The 18,685-nt window shown below is 39.7% G+C and overlaps 2 protein-coding genes across 2 annotated transcripts in view; both read left to right on the top strand.

The window, feature by feature from the left end:
- Nucleotides 1-18,685, top strand: part of LOC146579874 (Fc receptor-like protein 5) — a 49,916-nt gene that overhangs the window by 8,904 nt on the left and 22,327 nt on the right. The window lies entirely within an intron of this gene.
- Nucleotides 6,204-17,034, top strand: LOC146579875 (uncharacterized). Its single transcript, XM_085265938.1, has 5 exons — nt 6,204-6,283; nt 12,012-12,089; nt 12,345-12,377; nt 13,561-13,818; nt 16,619-17,034. Exons 2-5 carry the CDS (start codon nt 12,053-12,055, stop codon nt 16,897-16,899), a joined length of 609 nt encoding a protein of 202 aa, XP_085122064.1. The 5' UTR covers nt 6,204-6,283; nt 12,012-12,052; the 3' UTR covers nt 16,900-17,034.

Raw genomic sequence — 18,685 nt, 5'->3', positions numbered from 1 at the left:
TCTGACGTCTCTTTTAGAGGACAGTCTGATGTATGCTGAGGTCAAACAGCCCAAAAAAGAAAAAGCCAAGAAAAACAAAGGTGAGCAAAGTCTGCCATCATCTCCACTGAATATTGTTCAACATGTTTATCTGCTCTTGACCCATGTATGGTGTTCGGGTCTGTGAGACCCGTTTTCAGTTTTTTTCAAAAGAAAAATTAAACAATTAATTATATTTTCAACCTGAAATTCATTGGCTTTGGCTTATTTTCTGTGAAGAACATAAATCCGAACTAATTTTCAATGACCTCATACTGTACCTCCCCCCACGCATTTACATTACATACAAGGTGTTCGGGTCCACTGGACCCAGGTCTAATAAAAGTGTTGAAAGTGTAGGTCCTGTGTTCCCACACTCTGTCTTCCTCCTTTCTGGTGCTGCTGATAGTGTTTTCTTCTCCTCCCGCACAAAGTTGCAACATTGTTGAAAATTCAACTATCAACACCGTCTGCTCTGACATTCCCACACATTTTACCCTCTTTCTTGAGGGATCCAAATTTTATTTTCTCATACCCTGTCCCACCTGCAAATTAGGGGCATAATCCTATAAATAAGACTCTGCCAGTGTGGTTCTTTATCGCAACTGATCAAGATGGGAAAAGATTATCTGCTGCGAGGGCCATCCAATTGATTTTGGAAGAGAGAGGGGCTTCGGATGATGATGTTGACAAAGAGGTTTCAGAATATTTCACATTTCTGAAAATTCAGAGTCTGACAGTGACTTTGAAGAAGAGGATGAGGTTGAGCACCATTTAGTAACAAAACGAAGACGAGTTCCCCATCTGCAGCCAGCTCCAGGACCAGAACAAGCCCACCAGACAGCAAGTGAAGAAATATGTATGTCAATAACTGGTGAAATTGAATGGTCTTCTTGCCCAAGAAATGAGCCACCCTGCAGAGCTGTTACTGTGATAAGCCAGGGCCAACACGGCTGACAGTTACTCATGTGCAGGACATCAAGTCTTCATTTTAGCTTTTCATCCCAGATTCCATCCAGAAAATTATTATTATTGAAAATTATTCTGGTTTGCAGGAAGGTGTGTTTTTGGAGAGAGATGAAAGGAGATGGACCAAATTAATCTAAGAACCCCAAAGGCCTACTTTGGGGTTCTTATCCTTGACGGAGTTTTCAGGTCCAAAGGGGAATCCACCGAATCCCTGTGGGATGCAGAAACCGGCATGAACCTTTGTGTGCATCAATGTCTCTGGAAAACTTCCACAAGATTTCCAGGATTGTCCATTTTGATAACCGAGACGACAGACCAGCTCGACGGCAGAGAGACAAGCTAGCTGCCATCAGGACAGTGTGGGATAAGTGTGTGGACCATCTCCCCTGTTTTACAACCCTGGGCCTAATGTCCCCATTGATGAGCAGCTGATCCCATTTAGTTGTGAAACATATTGCTTCACGTGTAAATGTGTTGTCTTTCCACTCACTCCACTTGATTATAACTGATTTTTTTTATAACATTTTATAAAAAAACCCAAAAAACGAGAAGCACATTAATTCATAAATGTGATCTAACAAAAGTAAAGGGAAAAAATTTACCATGTTTGCTGTTCATATGGCTTGTAATTGGGATGAAGTAAATATCTGTTGAGTAATTTAACATAAAATTGTTTGATAGTGTTAATTTGGAAAGCCAAAACTCTAGCGGGTCCACCAGACCAATGAACACTGGCTGAGTAACAAAAATATGAACATCACACAAGGGTTAAAATGTAAATTTATTTATTTTGCAATTTAAACTTAGGTATTCACAAGTATTCATTACATGGCTAATTAAATCAATCTTACTCTTTGCATTAGTGGATACATCCAGTTTCCTCCTGGTTAATGATATTATTGTTTTCAATGATCTTCTCTTCATTCACAGGAAAATCAAGTCCTGCAGCTGATGCAGCAGTTTATTCTGAAGTCACATCAGGAAGCTCTCTCAGTAATTCTGCTGCCATGCAGGCTGGTTTATTCTTCACATTATTAAATGTCTTCAGCTCATAATATCTTTACATGTTGGAAATCACTTTGTCTCTTTGTGCTTGTCTTACAGGTCAGTGAGGAGAGCTGTAGCAGCAAAGCCAAGAAGAAGCTTTTTATGAAGCCACTCTTGCTCCTCTGCTGCCCAAATATCAGACATGCTCAGCTTTATGTGCAGTTACAATATTACATCATAATATCATATAGAGTTAGTACTCTCTTATAGCATAAAGCATATGTTCTATATAGTCAGCTGTTTTTATATTCTTAAAGCTTTCTGTATATAAAACTTAACTGTTTCCTGTTTCAACATCAGTGAGAACAAAGTGTGAAATATGTGATCTTTAGTAGCTGACAGCACGACTTTAAGTCAGCAGTGTTACATTAAAAAGTACTGTTATGGGCAGCAACACATACTTTTACTGTATTTGTTTAAAAATCTACATTATTTTAAAAAATGATCTGCTCAGTACTGTGTGAATTTGAATGTAATGAATGTACAGGGAGTGCAGAATTATTAGGCAAGTTGTTTTTTTAAGGAATAATGTTATTATTGAACAACAACCATGTTCTCAATGAACCCAAAAAACGCATTAATATCAAAGCTGAATGTTTTTGGAAGTAGTTTTTAGTTTATTTTTAGTTTTAGCTATTTTAGGGGGATATCTGTGTGTGCAGGTGACTATTACTGTGCATAATTATTAGGCAACTTAACAAAAAACAAATATATACCCATTTCAATTACTTATTTTTACCAGTGAAACCAATATAACATCTCCACATTCACAAATATAAATTTCTGACATTCAAAAACAAAACAAAAACAAATCAGCGACCAATATAGCCACCTTTCTTTGCAAGGACACTCAAAAGCCTGCCATCCATGGATTCTGTCAGTGTTTAGATCTGTTCACCATCAACATTGCGTGCAGCAGCAACCACAGCCTCCCGACACTGTTCAGAGAGGTGTACTGTTTTCCCTCTTTGTAAATCTCACATTTGATGATGGACCACAGGTTCTCAATGGGGTTCAGATCAGGTGAACAAGGTGGCCATGTCATTAGTTTTTCTTCTTTTATACCCTTTCTTGCCAGCCACGCTGTGGAGTACTTGGACGCGTGTGATGGAGCATTGTCCTGCATGAAAATCATGTTTTTCTTGAAGGATGCAGACTTCTTCCTGTACCACTGCTTGAAGAAGGTGTCTTCCAGAAACTGGCAGTAGGACTGGGAGTTGAGCTTGACTCCATCCTCAACCCGAAAAGGCCCCACAAGCTCATCTTTGATGATACCAGCCCAAACCAGTACTCCACCTCCACCTTGCTGGCGTCTGAGTCAGACTGGAGCTCTCTGCCCTTTACCAATCCAGCCACGGGCCCATCCATCTGGCCCATCAAGACTCACTCTCATTTCATCAGTCCATAAAACCTTAGAAAAATCAGTCTTGAGATATTTCTTGACGTTTCAGCCTGTGTGTCTTGTTCAGTGGTGGTCTTCTTTCAGCCTTTCTTACCTTGGCCATGTCTCTGAGTATTGCACACCTTGTGCTTTTGGGAACTCCAGTGATGTTGCAGCTCTGAAATATGGCCAAACTGGTGGCAAGTGGCATCTTGGCAGCTGCACGCTTGACTCTTCTCAGTTCATGGGCAGTTATTTTGCGCCTTGGTTTTTCCACACGCTTCTTGCGACCCTGTTGATTATTTTGAATGAAATGCTTGATTGTTCGATGATCACGCTTCAGAAGCTTTGCAATTTTGAGACTGCTGCATCCCTCTGCAAGATATCTCACTATTTTTGACTTTTCTGAGCCTGTCAAGTCCTTCTTTTGACCCGTTTTGCCAAAGGAAAGGACGTTGCCTAATAATTATGCACACCTGATATAGGGTGTTGATGTCATTAGACCACACCCCTTCTCATTACAGAGATGCAGATCACCTAATATGCTTAATTGGTAGTAGGCTTTCGAGCCTATACAGCTTGGAGTAAGACAACATGCATGAAGAGGATGATGTGGACAAAATACTCATTTGCCTAATAATTCTGCACTCCCTGTATTTCTTGATTTCTTTTCTTTTTTGTTTTGGGGTTTTTGCTTTATCTTAAACATTTTTATTCATTTCATGGATTTATACTTAGAAGTTTGTCCCTGCCAAATGAACTAAATGAATAAATAACATTCAAACTGATGGTGTGTCATTTACCTGTACCTGTTCCATTGTGTTTAAAGAAGTCAACAGTTTTTTTGTCAGTTTCTCCACATGGTGCAACACTTAATTCAGATAGTGTAGCAATCTACAGAACTGGAATATCAGATTTATGTTCATAAATCAAATGAATCCATAAAGAAACACATGTATGGGAGAACTTTGTGCCATCAGAAACTGGATTTGAATAAGTTAAATTTGAATTTGAATTGCTCAACTTGAATAAAAGCTTCTAAAACTGAACTATATTTTTAACATTTCAAACAGATTTGAAGGATGGGTCGGGTGTATCCTTCGTGGCCCAACCTATCCCAAAATTCATAGCGCGGCCCAGCCAATTCCAGTTTCCAAGAATGGCGGCAGCTACTTAGTTTTAATATTACTCTTATTACTCTTTCTGGGTCACAAAATAAACTTTTAAGATATTTTCAGGCGAGAATGTAGCTGTATGCACTTCAAATATCTATTCTGTTTATCAAGACATCACATATTGGCAAAAGTGCTCCTTTTTGTTAACCACCAGCTCAATAGCTAGCCGGGGTTTCAAGGCTCACAAGAGCCGGCGAGAACACTGAACTCCCCGGCACATCGTTTTCAGATCCCCGCGGTCTTTGGCTACTCAGGTTAAACATGATATAAGTCACTTAGATGACTTAAAAAAATATATTTTTTTTGCTTTTCTCAGTGTTTTATTTGTTCCTGAGTAAATCGGTTTGGCTGAGATTAAAGTTATAGTTTTTACACAGCTGAACAAACATCACACAAAACTGATTAAAAAGTGTGAGATGGTAGAATTTACTCCAGTGTCCTGTTATATTTTAGATAGCAAGGAGCAGACGGCTGAGTTTATTATTAAACTTTACTGAGACAATCTGCAAATTTCATTAAAGTTTAATAAACTATCATCTTGTATTTATTTTTAGTTAGCACATATCTTAAACACTTCAAGCTGTAAGCTAATGATAGTTATATAAGAGCAGATGCATGCTGGCGCAATAAGCTGCACGTTTTACGATCCAATGGATGCATGATCTGATTAGTCAACTATCAAAATAAGCATTTGTGGCAGCCTTAGTCTGAAGTCATAAAACAAGAATTATGTATATTTTTTGATGGGTGTATTTTAAAACTGGAAACATGACGATAGTGAACAACCTCTTTGTTCTTCTGAGCGGTCTGTCGTCCTTACACGTGTGTAACAAACTGTCTATTCTGCTGTTCGCCTTTTTATCAGAGGAAACTGAAAACTCTCATGATTTCTGGCTGTGCCTGTGGGTTGAGCCACAAATCTTCTGTTCAGCAGGTTTGATGTTTTCAGCAAACTTCACACAGCAGAGGAAACAAGGAATTCAAAGAGGACCGTGGGAATTTCATAAGCAGCTGTTTTCCTGATTGTTGATTTGTGATTTGCTCATTTAGTGCTTCTGTGTTCAGTTTGTTTGCTACCTGATGTGTTACTACAATATTTTAAGTTATTTATTGCAAGTATTCATTATCAAAAATACATTAAGTCATTGTTTAAGGACGTTTTGTGTAGTACTTTAGTACAAAATATAATCACTGGGTTGTGTTTGGAGTTGGTTGCCAACAGAGGGAGTCATTTTATTATGACTTCATCTGCTTGGCTGGATGTTAAATATTAGAAGATAAAAGTTGAAGACTTTGACTTCAGAGTCTATTATTTGCCATGTCATGTTGCAATAAATAAATACAATACACACAGTTTTCTGTGTCTATAAAAAACAAAGTGTGATGAGCCTTAAAAGTGAAAGAGGATGAATTATTTCTTCTGAGCAGCCTTCAGTGCTTTTGTCACTTGGTGGAAATGATTTTAGTATCACACTCTGTGTTAGTTAGTACACTTTTGCAACATATGTATTTTGTTTGTATGCTTTTATTTTGAAAAGTAGTTTTGTTACTTCCTAACCTCATCCTCTGAACGCAATGAGGTAAACTTAAACTTAGAGCAAAGAGGACATAAAGGAAGTCGCGGCAGGAGGCCATGGAGCTGTTTCTTTGGAACCAGTGTCAGACCTGGAGGAGGAGCCAGACCCAGTAACAGGTGATATACAACTGATAGACGACAGAGTATATCTTTACCATATTATTCTGATTTATTTTACGGCTGTTGTCACTTCATGCATAGTATTCTCTTTCATTGCTAGTTTGCTCTGTGTGATTTTATTTTTCATTGCATGGCTTGTTTTTATTGTTTTATTTAGGAAGAGTTCATCTTTTAGTTGGCTTTAAAATACAGGAATTAACTGTAAATAAATAGAATTTTATTAACTACTGCTCTGTATGCCTTTACTGCCACCCCTTTAAGCTGCTCTAGTCTTCTGTATCTCTTTTTACACCTACATGTGTGTAAATGACTGTTGGTGGTTACTTTCTATCCTCTCAGAGGCTTTTTTTTATCCACTGAAAGGCCTCGTGGTTTGTGACCACCTAGAAAAGAGGAAATGCAGCCTGTGGTTTCAGCCTGAAGTCTTCTGTGTTACAGATATGCTGTTTTATGTTATCAGCTCATAGCAGAGAATTAACAGGGAATTCACACAAAGGTCACAGTGGGAATTTCACTTTGTTCTCTGTGTGCATGACACATGTTTATATTTGCTCCCTGTACCCGAATAACAGTAATAATTTTCTCTGGTACATTTAAGTATGGATGACAGTGTGTGACAGCAGATTAAAAATGGTGTCACTGCAGTGATGACACATACTAAACTAAAGGGAAAAAAATGACGTGCTGTGAAACCATGAAAATAAATTTCTCACACTGCCTTCATACAGCTGCCTTCAACTGTCACCACAAAACAGGCGTTTCAAAACTTTTGCTCCAGGTTTTTGGTATTTTTAGGTTCATCTCAAAGTATCACGTCTACCCTGTGAATGTTAATAACTGTTAATAAGTTCACTACATCACCACCATCACTCCTATTAATGGAGCCCACTCATCCCCAGACTCTGAATCCTCTATGGAAGGCTTTTCAATCAGATCTTTGAAGTATTCCTTCTACTGCTTACAATATCCTTGGTTGACATCAACAGTGCTCCAGGTGTACTATAAACTTTTTACTCTCCTACCACAACTGAGTTTTAGTTTCAGCTGCAGCCAGGGTTGCAGTATGCTTGGCCTGCCTGTACCTGTTAGCCTCCTCCAAGGTGCCACAAGCTAATAAAGCCTGAGAGTTTGACGTCTTCAACTTGATGGCTGTCTTTACCTCTCAAGTCTACCATCTGGAATACCACCACGACAGGCACCAACAACCTTGCAGCAGCAGCTCTGTGCAGCTGCCTCAGTAATAGAGAAGAAGAACACGATGCAGTCAGATCCCCAGCCTCCTTCAGAATCCTGATCCAACTGACAACCAGGTGGCGATCATCTCAGCTTCTTGCTTCATCTGAGAGTCCAGAACATGGGGCTGCAGATCTGATTATATGATTACAAAAGTGATCATCCTTCGATCTAGGGTGTCCTGGTGACATGCGCTCCTGAGGTTCAACGTTGGTGTTCATTATGGTCAAACTGTGATTAGCACATTAGTCTAATAACAAAACATCACACAGGTTCAGCTGATGCAGAAGGTGAGATGATTCTCACATTATGGACATGTGGCAAAAAGCAAAAACTGGTCTGGTGCTGATTTTTGCTGTCAGCTGTTACCTGTTTAGCTCTGGGGTAATGATGCATCAGCTTCATGTATTCTTGAAGTCAACCCACCATGTGTCATTACACAAGGGAGGCACTTAAAGCTCAAGTCGAGTGAGGTGGACCAGAGAATAGGGCTGTATCTACACCTGACTTGCTTCTAGACATTTCTCACAGTGAACTAGCAACAAAAAACTGGCTTCCTCATCTAAGTACTTAAAAAAAACAATATTTATTTATTTATTTTTGTTTTGCTTTATTTTCTTTCTGATACAGCTTACCGTGGTTGTGCCAAGTAGATTTCATCACAAAGTTTTGAAGACATCCCACAATCAGAGCATTTGGGTGTTCATAAGGCTTACAGTTATATTCAGAACTATTTCCTCTGGCCTTGACTGAAGAAAGATGTATCTGGTAACATTACAACACGTCACATGTGTCAACCAGACTAAAAAGCTGTCTTGTATTCCAGGGATTTAAACGTTGTTGTCACGATTAGTTAACGGACTCAGGCTCAGACCAGGGAAGGGAGAGGTCCGGGAAAGAGCTGCACAAAAAATCTTCAGTAAGAGATGAACTGACAGAAACAACTCACTGATTCAGATTTTCAGCCTACTGAGCAACTGACGCTGATAGCTCAACGATCCAGCGACGAGTAGCACAGTGCTGCCTATTTAAGTAGGACTCGGGATTACGAAGATAGGCAGCAGGTGTGGAAATGGCAGGTGCGTGGACCAGGGGCGGGAGCCTGTAATGTGCACCCCCTCTGGTAGGAGAGAGAGAGCGAGAGAAAGAGCAAAACAACAAAAACACATGTTGCCTAATACGTATCAGCTGGTGAGGCACAGGGACCATGACAGTTCTGCTGTCCATGCTGTCCATGTGCCCATTTCCACAGTGTGGAAATAATGATGGTTTTTTGAAACAGGAAATGTGTAAAAAAAAAACCTTTCCTGTTCCACCTGTGCTGATGGCAGAGACTGCAGAGATTCAATCATCTGCTGCTCTGTGAGTTCCACCTGTTGACATCCTTTTGGGAACTCTGCCACTGATCAGTACCCATTGGTACTTATGTGGTTCCTGGCCTTGGTTGGGTTCTGTCATCATGAAGTTCATTAAAAAAATGTTTCATGAATATTTGCTCTGACTGAACTTTTGAAGGCTGGACCAGTGTGAAGTTTGTCTCATTTTAAGCTTTAGATGATAAAACTTTCCTGTTTTATTCTGTTTTCTCTTCTGGTCCTAGAAGCACAATATTTCAAAGTGGAATCAGCTCTGTTTCACCAAACTTGTGATACTTGTATTTTCAAACTGAATTTCAGCCCACCTGTGTTACCTTCATGGCCCACGAGGGGGCCCTGGCCCACACTTTGGGAATTACTGGAGCCGACAAGGTGGTAACTCAGAATACAGTAGTTTATTTGTAAAACATGTATGAAAATAACATGTTTGTCAGCATCAGTGGTGTGAAGCATGTGTGGCAGAGCTGAGAGAGATTCTCTGTTTGTTTCGATACAATGTGATGGTAAAATAATGTTTGCCTGCTGGCTTTCACAGAGGTGTTATATCTGTCACTGTGAGTCATCACTGAGCTGCCGAGCTCGCTTCAGTAACACAATGATGACTTAACTATCTTTTTCTTCTGCTGCAGAATTAAAATGAGGAAGAACAATTTAAGCTAAATATGTGTGTTGCCTTCCAGAAAACATGTTTTATCTCTGACAGCTGGCAGCAGAGAGAGCAAGATGCAAAGTTTTAAAAACTCAGTTTTTTGTCTTTGCTGGTTGTCATCTCTTGTAGGAATGAATTTTTATTGATTATCCACTTCCTCTTTCCTCTCTCAGTTATGTTAAAAGCATCTTGCTAAATATGTAATATGTTATGTATGTCTATGTATGTCATGTATGTGGGCATATGGCAGCACGGTGGTTAGCACTGTTGCCTCACAGTAAGAAGATCCTGACTTCAATTCCACCATCAGGCCGGGGTCTTTCTGTGTGGAGTTTGCATGTTTTCCCCATGTTTGCGTGGGCTCTCCTCGGGTTCTCCAGCTTCCTCCCACAGACTAAAGACATGCGTTCTGTGGTTGATTGAAAAATCTAAATTGCCCATTTAGATTGTGAATGTGCGACTGGTTGTCTGTCCCTGTGTGTTACCCCTGCAACAGACTGGTGACCTGTTCAGGGTGTTCCCCACCTGGGATAGGCTCCAGTACCCCCAGCGACCCTGAAAAGGATAAGTGGAAGCGAATGGATGGACACATGTATTTAGTTACCAAGTATATTTTAGTTTGTACAAGATGTGCATTCAGATTATTTTTTTTTAAGTTTCACAGTGTGATATTATATATGGCCAAAAGTATTCACTCACATCCAGATCACTGAATTCAGCTGTTCCAGCTTCTTAAATTCTAAAACCAAATGGTGGAGTCCCGGGCATTTACACCCTAATGCAGGTTGTTGCTTAACAGGGCTGTTGGCCCACTATTAATCATGTGACTCAAGTTGTGAAAAAAGGCGTGGATCACTATCGCCAGAGGTTTTGGGTAAACCATAAAATTGTGTGACCTTGCCTCAGAATTTCATGTGAGCTATCGTCACCTAATGCAAGATGTGCCTGGGCATATGGGAAAGGGATCTCAAAACTAGATTGTAGGTGGCAGATGGTTGGTGTCATAAGCCATCCTCTCTGTTCAAAGATGGTCGTTCACAGTGACATAGATGTCCTGTTTCAAACGATCTGTCTCTTCTGTCCAAAATGTGAAGATTGGCGTCCTCATTGGCATCGTTCATCTGACCTTGAAGTGAACTACTTTTGGTATCAGAGGCTATGTCTACACTTCGACCTGTTGTTATTTCTGTCTGCTATTTATTTACTTTCTGGCTCTTTGAAAGGTCGCGCCAAAATGGACTAACATTCATCGTTTTAAAAAGTCTCAGTTTACGCCGACCACACTGTGCCGCGAAAACTGCGTGTTTCAAATTTATCCACTTTGGAGAGCGTTTTCAATTTTCCTTGATTGAAAAGGCCGTCTCAGTGTGGACGGAAGGCCAAAAGTGAGAGAAAAAGTTGTTTTTGTGTTCCATCCCCATCCAGGAGAGCATCCTTGACGGCGTTTTCAGTCAAGGACAGCTGAGCTTTTTGAAAACGCTCTCCAAAGCGGATACATTTAAAAATGTCGTTTTCACGACGCAGTGTGGTAGCTTTTATTCAAATTCTTTAATTCTCACTTGCTCTTGCAACTTTGTACTTTTGTGTTACTCGCAGCAACAACTCCACCTCATTGTTAGTCCATTTAAAAAACTCTGTGCTTTTCCTCTGTGCTGGGCCTCAGTTTGCCGCGACGTTTCAAAGAGCTGGAAAGTAAATAAGTGGGAGACAGAAATGTCTTGCTTTTCACGCATGCGCAGTACTGGAACGTAAGTGTTTTTGGCCGTTTCAATGTAGATGAACAACTCAGTGAAAACGCATGAAAACAATAGTGTGGACGCGGAGCGTTTTCAGACGAAAACACAGTTTTAAAATTTATCCAGGCTAGTGTGGACGTAGCCTTAGTGTGGACATGGCCAAAGTGAATTTACTGTCTGCTCACTGCTCTAGTGAGTATGTGGCAGCTATTACACCTCTTTATGTGTAAACGGGGAAGAGGAAGTTCAGTCAAATAAAACTGTTTAACACAATAAAGCAATGCACGGTTGTTGCTGTGCTTTGTATAATTGCTCAGTATGCATCATTCACTCAAGTTACTGCTGCTACAGGACTTAGAACCAAAGTTAAACATCAACTTTAAAAATAAATAAACTTTAATTAATGTAACAGTGCTGGAGCCATTAGGATGGCTGTAGCTGAGGAGGCAGAGCAGCTAGAATCTTCTAATAATCAGAAGGCTTGAGGTTCAGTTCCTTCAAGTCAGAACAACTTTGGGTTTAGTAACAGAACAGGTTTGAATACAAAACAAAAATGGAACCACACAAGAAGCAAGCTAATCTGTTCTGAATATACAGGAACTGCTGCAGTCGAAGCTACAACTGCTGTTTGAGCTCAGTGTGAAAAGGAAGGAAGCAGAAAGAGTCAGAAGAAGAAGTTACACTCGTATCTATATAAATAACAACATCTCTTTCTTCTGCTTAATTTTTAGTACAAAGTAAAACAGTTAAAGCAGCAGAGCTGGATGTGAGGATGAGACGCTCTTTGCTCTGCGTGCTGGAGTTATTCTGTAAGTACATCACTGACTTTCTCTGTTTGCATGTTACTGATTAAAGAAACTATTTAAATATCACGAGGAGGTGAAAAGGTTTGTCTAAGAATGTGATTGGTGCTGACTTGGCTCATTTTAACACTGTGTGGGATACACTGCTGTTTTACATTTAGAGTCTATACTTTATGAGCTCAGAAACTGATTTGAGGATGAACATCAACTGAAAATGCACATTTTTCAAAGAGTTGGATGATGTTTCAATCTTGATTTCAGGGCTCAGTACACTCTTCTATGGAAATGCTGAAGGTAAGATTATTTTTTTTTCTTTTCTTCCTGTTTATAAAATCTGAACAGTATCGATCTGTATCTGTCATGATCCTGGATTTTGGACCAAGCATTTCAGTTTTGGACTCTCAGCATCTGTTTGATGTTCTCTGTTTCACTTGGTTTGTTGTAGTTTTTCAGTTTTTAGTTTTTCTAATATTAAACTTTTTCTTAGATTATGTTTTCATTCATATTCTGTGTGTATAGTTATCTTTTCAGTTATTCTTCAAGCTTGTTTCCCATCCTGCTGTGTTCCCTGAGTCTAGTCTGTGTTTCTCTTAGATCTCCTGTGCTTAGTCAGACTTGTCTTCCTGTTTTTTTACCTTTTGTCTGGGTCAAGATTGTGTCTTAGTCTCTGCTTCAGTGTTTATGCTTCCTGTTTTATTTTGACAGTCCCTTGTCCCGTGTCTTGTTTTCGGGTGTTTCTTCCCTCTGTCTTGTCTCCCCGATTTAGTTCCCTGATTACTACATGTTAGAGCCAATCTAAAGAGAAATATTTGTTTAGTTTAGTTTAATGTGATGGGTAAGAAAACATTAGATCACATGTGTGGTAGCAGGTTAGAATGAGCCAGGACGGCAATGGAAATGTGGACTGAAGCAGCAAATCGTTTTTTGACCGTGACATCGTTTGTTTGTATGTACGAGTCAGAAATAAATCTGAACATCTCACATTAAGAAGTGGAAAAATTATGTTTTCAAAGCTTGGGAGAGAAATTCACCACTACAGTACATGTGTGTACTTCAGCCTTTGTCGTGATTTGTCTCATAGTTATTTTCCCTGTTTGTTCTGTATTTCTTGGTTAGTATCCGAGTTTTTTGCACTCAGCCCTCTCTGGGTTTTCGGTTTTCATGTGAAGTTTCATCAGTAAAGCTGTTTTGAGTTTAGTTCTGCTTCCACTGAACTAACTGTGGTTAGAAATGGCTGTTATTCTAAAACAATTCATGATTTTTTTTTTTTTTTTTTTGGTAAAACTCATTGAGTAAAAGCTTAAAGTCTGCACTTCAGTCACATTAATTATTTGATTTACTGTGGTGGTGAACAGATGCAGAACTACAAATCTAGTAAAACATAATGGCCTTTTTAAAATTCTCACTAAACCTGCAGTGACAATAGTTCTCTTGTTTTGGGGGGATTTTTTTTTTTTTTTGTATTTCTAACTTACAGTACATGACAAGGCCACACTAACAGCAGACAGCACAACCATACCAGCAGGGGGCAGTGTGACACTGACCTGTGATTTGAAGGACTCTGCTGACTTAAAATATGAGTGGTTCAGACAAACGTCATCTGAAGAAAAGTCCATAATAACTGATGAATCAGGCAGAATGATCTCAGTGTCTGAAGGAGGCACGTACACCTGCAGGGCTGAAGGGAAAATTATCATCATTACAGAAAGTGACTCAGTCACAGTTCAGAAAACTGGTGAGTTTAAACATTTCACTTGAACTAAAACATTTTTTCTGTTATTATTATTATTGTTTTTGTTGTTGTATTTGAGGCATTTTTAAAGACAAATCAGCATTTATTCACATAATTATGATAAAACCTGCTACTGGAAACAACTTTTTGCATTATCTTTTTTTTTGTTCCCTGTTTTGTTGTTGTTGTTTCTTTTTTTTAACAATATTTGTTGAACAGTCTTGGCTGCTGTGAAACTGCAGCCCATGTGAGTTTATCTACAATTCAAACTGAAGTTTCCTGTTTTCATTTATACGTCTGTTTAAACAGGACATCAGGAAACAATTATCTTCCCACCAACAGTTAAAACCCTCTAAAACCTCTAACAATGATCCAGCTGTTTCCAGGCAGCTTACTATTTTATATTTGGTGTTTTTGGCCAATTGTTTGTTGTTGTTGTTGTTTATTAAAATCTTTGTAAAATCAGTAACCTGAAAGTTGCAAGACCCTTTACCCTTTGTTTTATTAAAGCTATCAAACCACATTTCACAGTGAGCAGGTGGAGCAAAGAAAAAAAATCATTCAGGTTCATATTTTTATGAAAGAAATTGTTTTGTTTTTCAGTTTGGTTTTGACTGTTGGAAAATACATTTGTTGACATATTTTACAACACTGAGACTTTGTATTTTGAGAGTTTAACAGAGTTGTTATGAAACGGCAGATAAATGAGCACGCAATAAAAAAGATCATTCATGTAAACTAAGGTTGGGCGAGTATTTATCGACCATCGACGACAGGCTGAGGCTGACACTGGTCGTTTTTACAAGAGCGATTTATTTATCTGCCCATGAGTAAGTTTGCTAATAATGTTGGTTAAAGCTAAGAGAAGCAGTCAACAGGAGAAAAAAATAACAGGGCTGTTTTAACAGCATCTTCTTCCAGCTGCAAGCAAATGCACTCTCGTCAGTGTTCCCAAATGCAGCAGCCACTTTGTATTTTTTTGGCAACTACAGGGAGTGCAGAATTATTAGGCAAGTTGTTTTTTTGAGGAATAATTTTATTATTGAACAACAACCATGTTCTCAATGAACCCAAAAAACTCATTAATATCAAAGCTGAATGTTTGTGGAAGTAGTTTTTAGTTTGTTTTTAGTTTTAGCTATTTTAGGGGGATATCTGTGTGTGCAGGTGACTATTACTGTGCATAATTATTAGGCAACTTAACAAAAAACAAATATATACCCATTTCAATTATTTATTTTTACCAGTGAAACCAATATAACATCTCCACATTCACAAATATACATTTCTGACATTCAAAAACAAAACAAAAACAAATCAGCGACCAATATAGCCACCTTTCTTTGCAAGGACACTCAAAAGCCTGCCATCCATGGATTCTGTCAGTGTTTTGATCTGTTCACCATCAACATTGCATGCAGCAGCAACCACAGCCTCCCAGACACTGTTCAGAGAGGTGTACTGTTTTCCCTCCTTGTAAATCTCACATTTGATGATGGACCACAGGTTCTCAATGGGGTCCAGATAAGGTGAACAAGGTGGCCATGTCATTAGTTTTTCTTCTTTTATACCTTTTCTTGCCAGCCACGCTGTGGAGTACTTGGACGCGTGTGATGGAGCATTGTCCTGCATGAAAATCATGTTTTTCTTGAAGGATGCAGACTTCTTCCTGTACCACTGCTTGAAGAAGGTGTCTTCCAGAAACTGGCAGTAGGACTGGGAGTTGAGCTTGACTCCATCCTCAACCCGAAAAGGCCCCACAAGCTCATCTTTGATGATACCAGCCCAAACCAGTACTCCACCTCCACCTTGCTGGCGTCTGAGTCGGACTGGAGCTCTCTGCCCTTTACCAATCCAGCCACGGGCCCATCCATCTGGCCCATCAAGACTCACTCTCATTTCATCAGTCCATAAAACCTTAGAAAAACCAGTCTTGAGATGTTTCTTGGCCCAGTCTTGACGTTTCAGCTTGTGTGTCTTGTTCAGTGGTGGTCGTCTTTCAGCCTTTCTTACCTTGGCCATGTCTCTGAGTATTGCACACCTTGTGCTTTTGGGCACTCCAGTGATGTTGCAGCTCTGAAATATGGCCAAACTGGTGGCAAGTGGCATCTTGGCAGCTGCACGCTTGACTTTTCTCAGTTCATGGGCAGTTATTTTGCGCCTTGGTTTTTCCACACGCTTCTTGCGACCCTGTTGACTATTTTGAATGAAACGCTTGATTGTTCGATGATCACGCTTCAGAAGCTTTGCAATTTTGAGACTGCTGCATCCCTCTGCAAGATATCTCACTATTTTTAACTTTTCTGAGCCTGTCAAGTCCTTCTTTTGACCCATTTTGCCAAAGGAAAGGACGTTGCCTAATAATTATGCACACCTGATATAGGGTGTTGATGTCATTAGACCACACCCCTTCTCATTACAGAGATGCAGATCACCTAATATGCTTAATTGGTAGTAGGCTTTCGAGCCTATACAGCTTGGAGTAAGACAACACGCATGAAGAGGATGATGTGGACAAAATACTCATTTGCCTAATAATTATGCACTCCCTGTAGTTCCTCCATGTTTAGGCTTCTTCTGTGTTCTAAATGCACAAATCAGTCCATGCATGATTAATTGCTCAGCCCATCAAAAAGTCACCTGTGTGTATTTATCGCCTATTGTTACTTACTGGACTGATGAATGTTGGTTGGAAAAATATATGGCTGAAAAAGCCATTAAATAAATTTCCACTTTTTTCTTCATTCTCATCAAACATGCATTGACGTTAATTTTCTTGGTTTGTCGTATGTCCGACTTACAGTACATGACAAGGCCACACTAACAGCAGACAGTACAACTCTACCAGCAGGGGGCAGTGTGACACTGACCTGTGATTTGAAGGACTCTGCTGACTTAAAATATGAGTGGTTCAGACAAACGTCATCTGAAGAAAAGTCCATAATAACTGATGAATCAGGCAGAACGATCTCAGTGTCTGAAGGAGGCACGTACACCTGCAGGGCTGAAGGGAAAATTATCATCATTACAGAAAGTGACTCAGTCACAGTTCAGAAAACTGGTGAGTTTAAACATTTCACTTGAACTAAAACATTTTTTCTGTTATTATTATTATTGTTTTTGTTGTTGTATTTGAGGCATTTTTAAAGACAAATCAGCATTTATTCACATAATTATGATAAAACCTGCTACTGGAAACAACTTTTTGCATTATCTTTTTTTTTGTTCCCTGTTTTGTTGTTGTTGTTTCTTTTTTTTAACAATATTTGTTGAACAGTCTTGGCTGCTGTGAAACTGCAGCACAGCTGGTCTCAGATATTCACTGGTGAGACAATCACTCTCAGATGTGAGATTCAGGGAGGTGAAGGAAAGGTGTGGAAATATGAATGGACAGCACCCAACACAAACAGCCCTCCAACATCCAGTGAATACAGGATCAGCAGAGTTTCAGTGTCCCACAGTGGAGACTACAGATGTCGGGGTAGCAGTGACTATCTCTTCACAGGATGGAGTGATGCCTTCAGACTGACAGTTTCATGTAAGTTGGACCATGATTCATGCTGACATTTAATGTTTTCATGTTTACATCTGTCTACTACTCATTGATGTTCATTCGAAACTGAACTGGTATTTGAAGTTTGAATATTTATTTTCTTATTAATTAATTCATTTTGTTATTGTTATTTTCCCCGAAGTAAATGATAATATGATGTATGTTTTCCTGTTTCTTCAACAGCAAGTAAACCCAGAGCCACACTGACAGCACACAGTTCAGTCATACCAGCAGGGGGCAGTGTGACACTGAGCTGCTCTGTGGAGGGCTCTGCTGGCTGGAAGTTTGACTGGTTCAGACGTGATTCAGTCTCTTCTAAAGCTCAGCTCATGAGAGGAAATGAAGCAAACAGAGTTATTAGTGTCTCACAAGGAGGTCTGTACCACTGCAGAGGAGGGAGAGGAGATCCAGTTTACTACACAGAGGACAGCAGTGACGTCACAGTTGTGGAGACTTGTGAGTTTTAAACTTTCTATTAAGTTTCTCATGTGTTTCATACAAATGTAGAAATAAACATTGTGGTATCAACTCCAAAAATACCTGCATATTTATAGCTCATTAGCTGCTGTTAGTCTTTAAATTGTATTTTATTAAATATTTTTGGCCTCTCTCTTTAAATGCTTCTTTATCCTAAACTGACTTTAAGTGGACATGAAAGACTGTGTATTAAGCCATAGAGCCATAAAAACAAACAAACAAAAATAAAGGTTAATCCTGAACATGTTGTCATCCGAGGTCATCAACAGCTCAGCTAACATCAGGTCAGATCAGGGTCGGTAACCCGCGGCTCTTCCGCCCCTCAGCTGTGGCTCCCGCAAGCTTTGGGTGAAAAAATGAAAAATAAAAGTCCCACACAACATCCCCAACATCTGCAGGAGGAAGTTTACAGAGTGAGAAAAAGAAAAGTGTGTTTATAGCAGCAGCTACTGCAGCCAGAGAGAGTCTGACAGGCCCAGCTGTGAGCCACATGTTAGTATCCAGCTGTTCACTGTGTTCACCGCCTCCAGAGGAAGAAAGTGTGCTGCTGTAACCTTCCCACGCCTCTCTCCATCTCTGCACTTTGCCATAAGTTGACCCAGAGCAGAAAGCTAGTTAGCAGCTACGAGCCAAACTCAGAACACTGAGTATCAGCCAGAGGTCTCCGTGGGTCAGAGCCGTGGATCTGGAGAGAAACCTGCCGTTCTGACACTCACGTCAACACGACAAAGTCTGCTTTCCATAAGGAGACAAATTTGTGTTGAAAGTGTTACAAACACACACGATATGATCAACAAGCAATGATTTGTGACTTGAAAGCAGCTCACATTTGTGGATCTG

The sequence above is a fragment of the Mchenga conophoros genome, linkage group LG3 (genome assembly GCF_057382185.1).
Source record: "Mchenga conophoros isolate Kocher_MC1m ecotype Shallow Benthic linkage group LG3, M_conophoros_male_GT1.1, whole genome shotgun sequence".
NCBI classification, from domain to species: Eukaryota; Metazoa; Chordata; class Actinopteri; order Cichliformes; family Cichlidae; genus Mchenga; species Mchenga conophoros.
Note: the sequence above shows the minus strand (reverse complement) of the source record. Positions and strands in the feature narration are given on the sequence as shown.

Coding starts and splice junctions, on each gene's coding strand:
- LOC146579875 (XM_085265938.1), top strand. CDS start 12,053: ATGAGACGCTCTTTGCTCTGCGTGCTGGAGTTATTCT. Junction 12,378..13,560: donor CTTCTATGGAAATGCTGAAG/GTAAGATTATTT, acceptor TCTAACTTACAG/TACATGACAAGGCCACACTA. Junction 13,819..16,618: donor AGTCACAGTTCAGAAAACTG/GTGAGTTTAAAC, acceptor TCCGACTTACAG/TACATGACAAGGCCACACTA.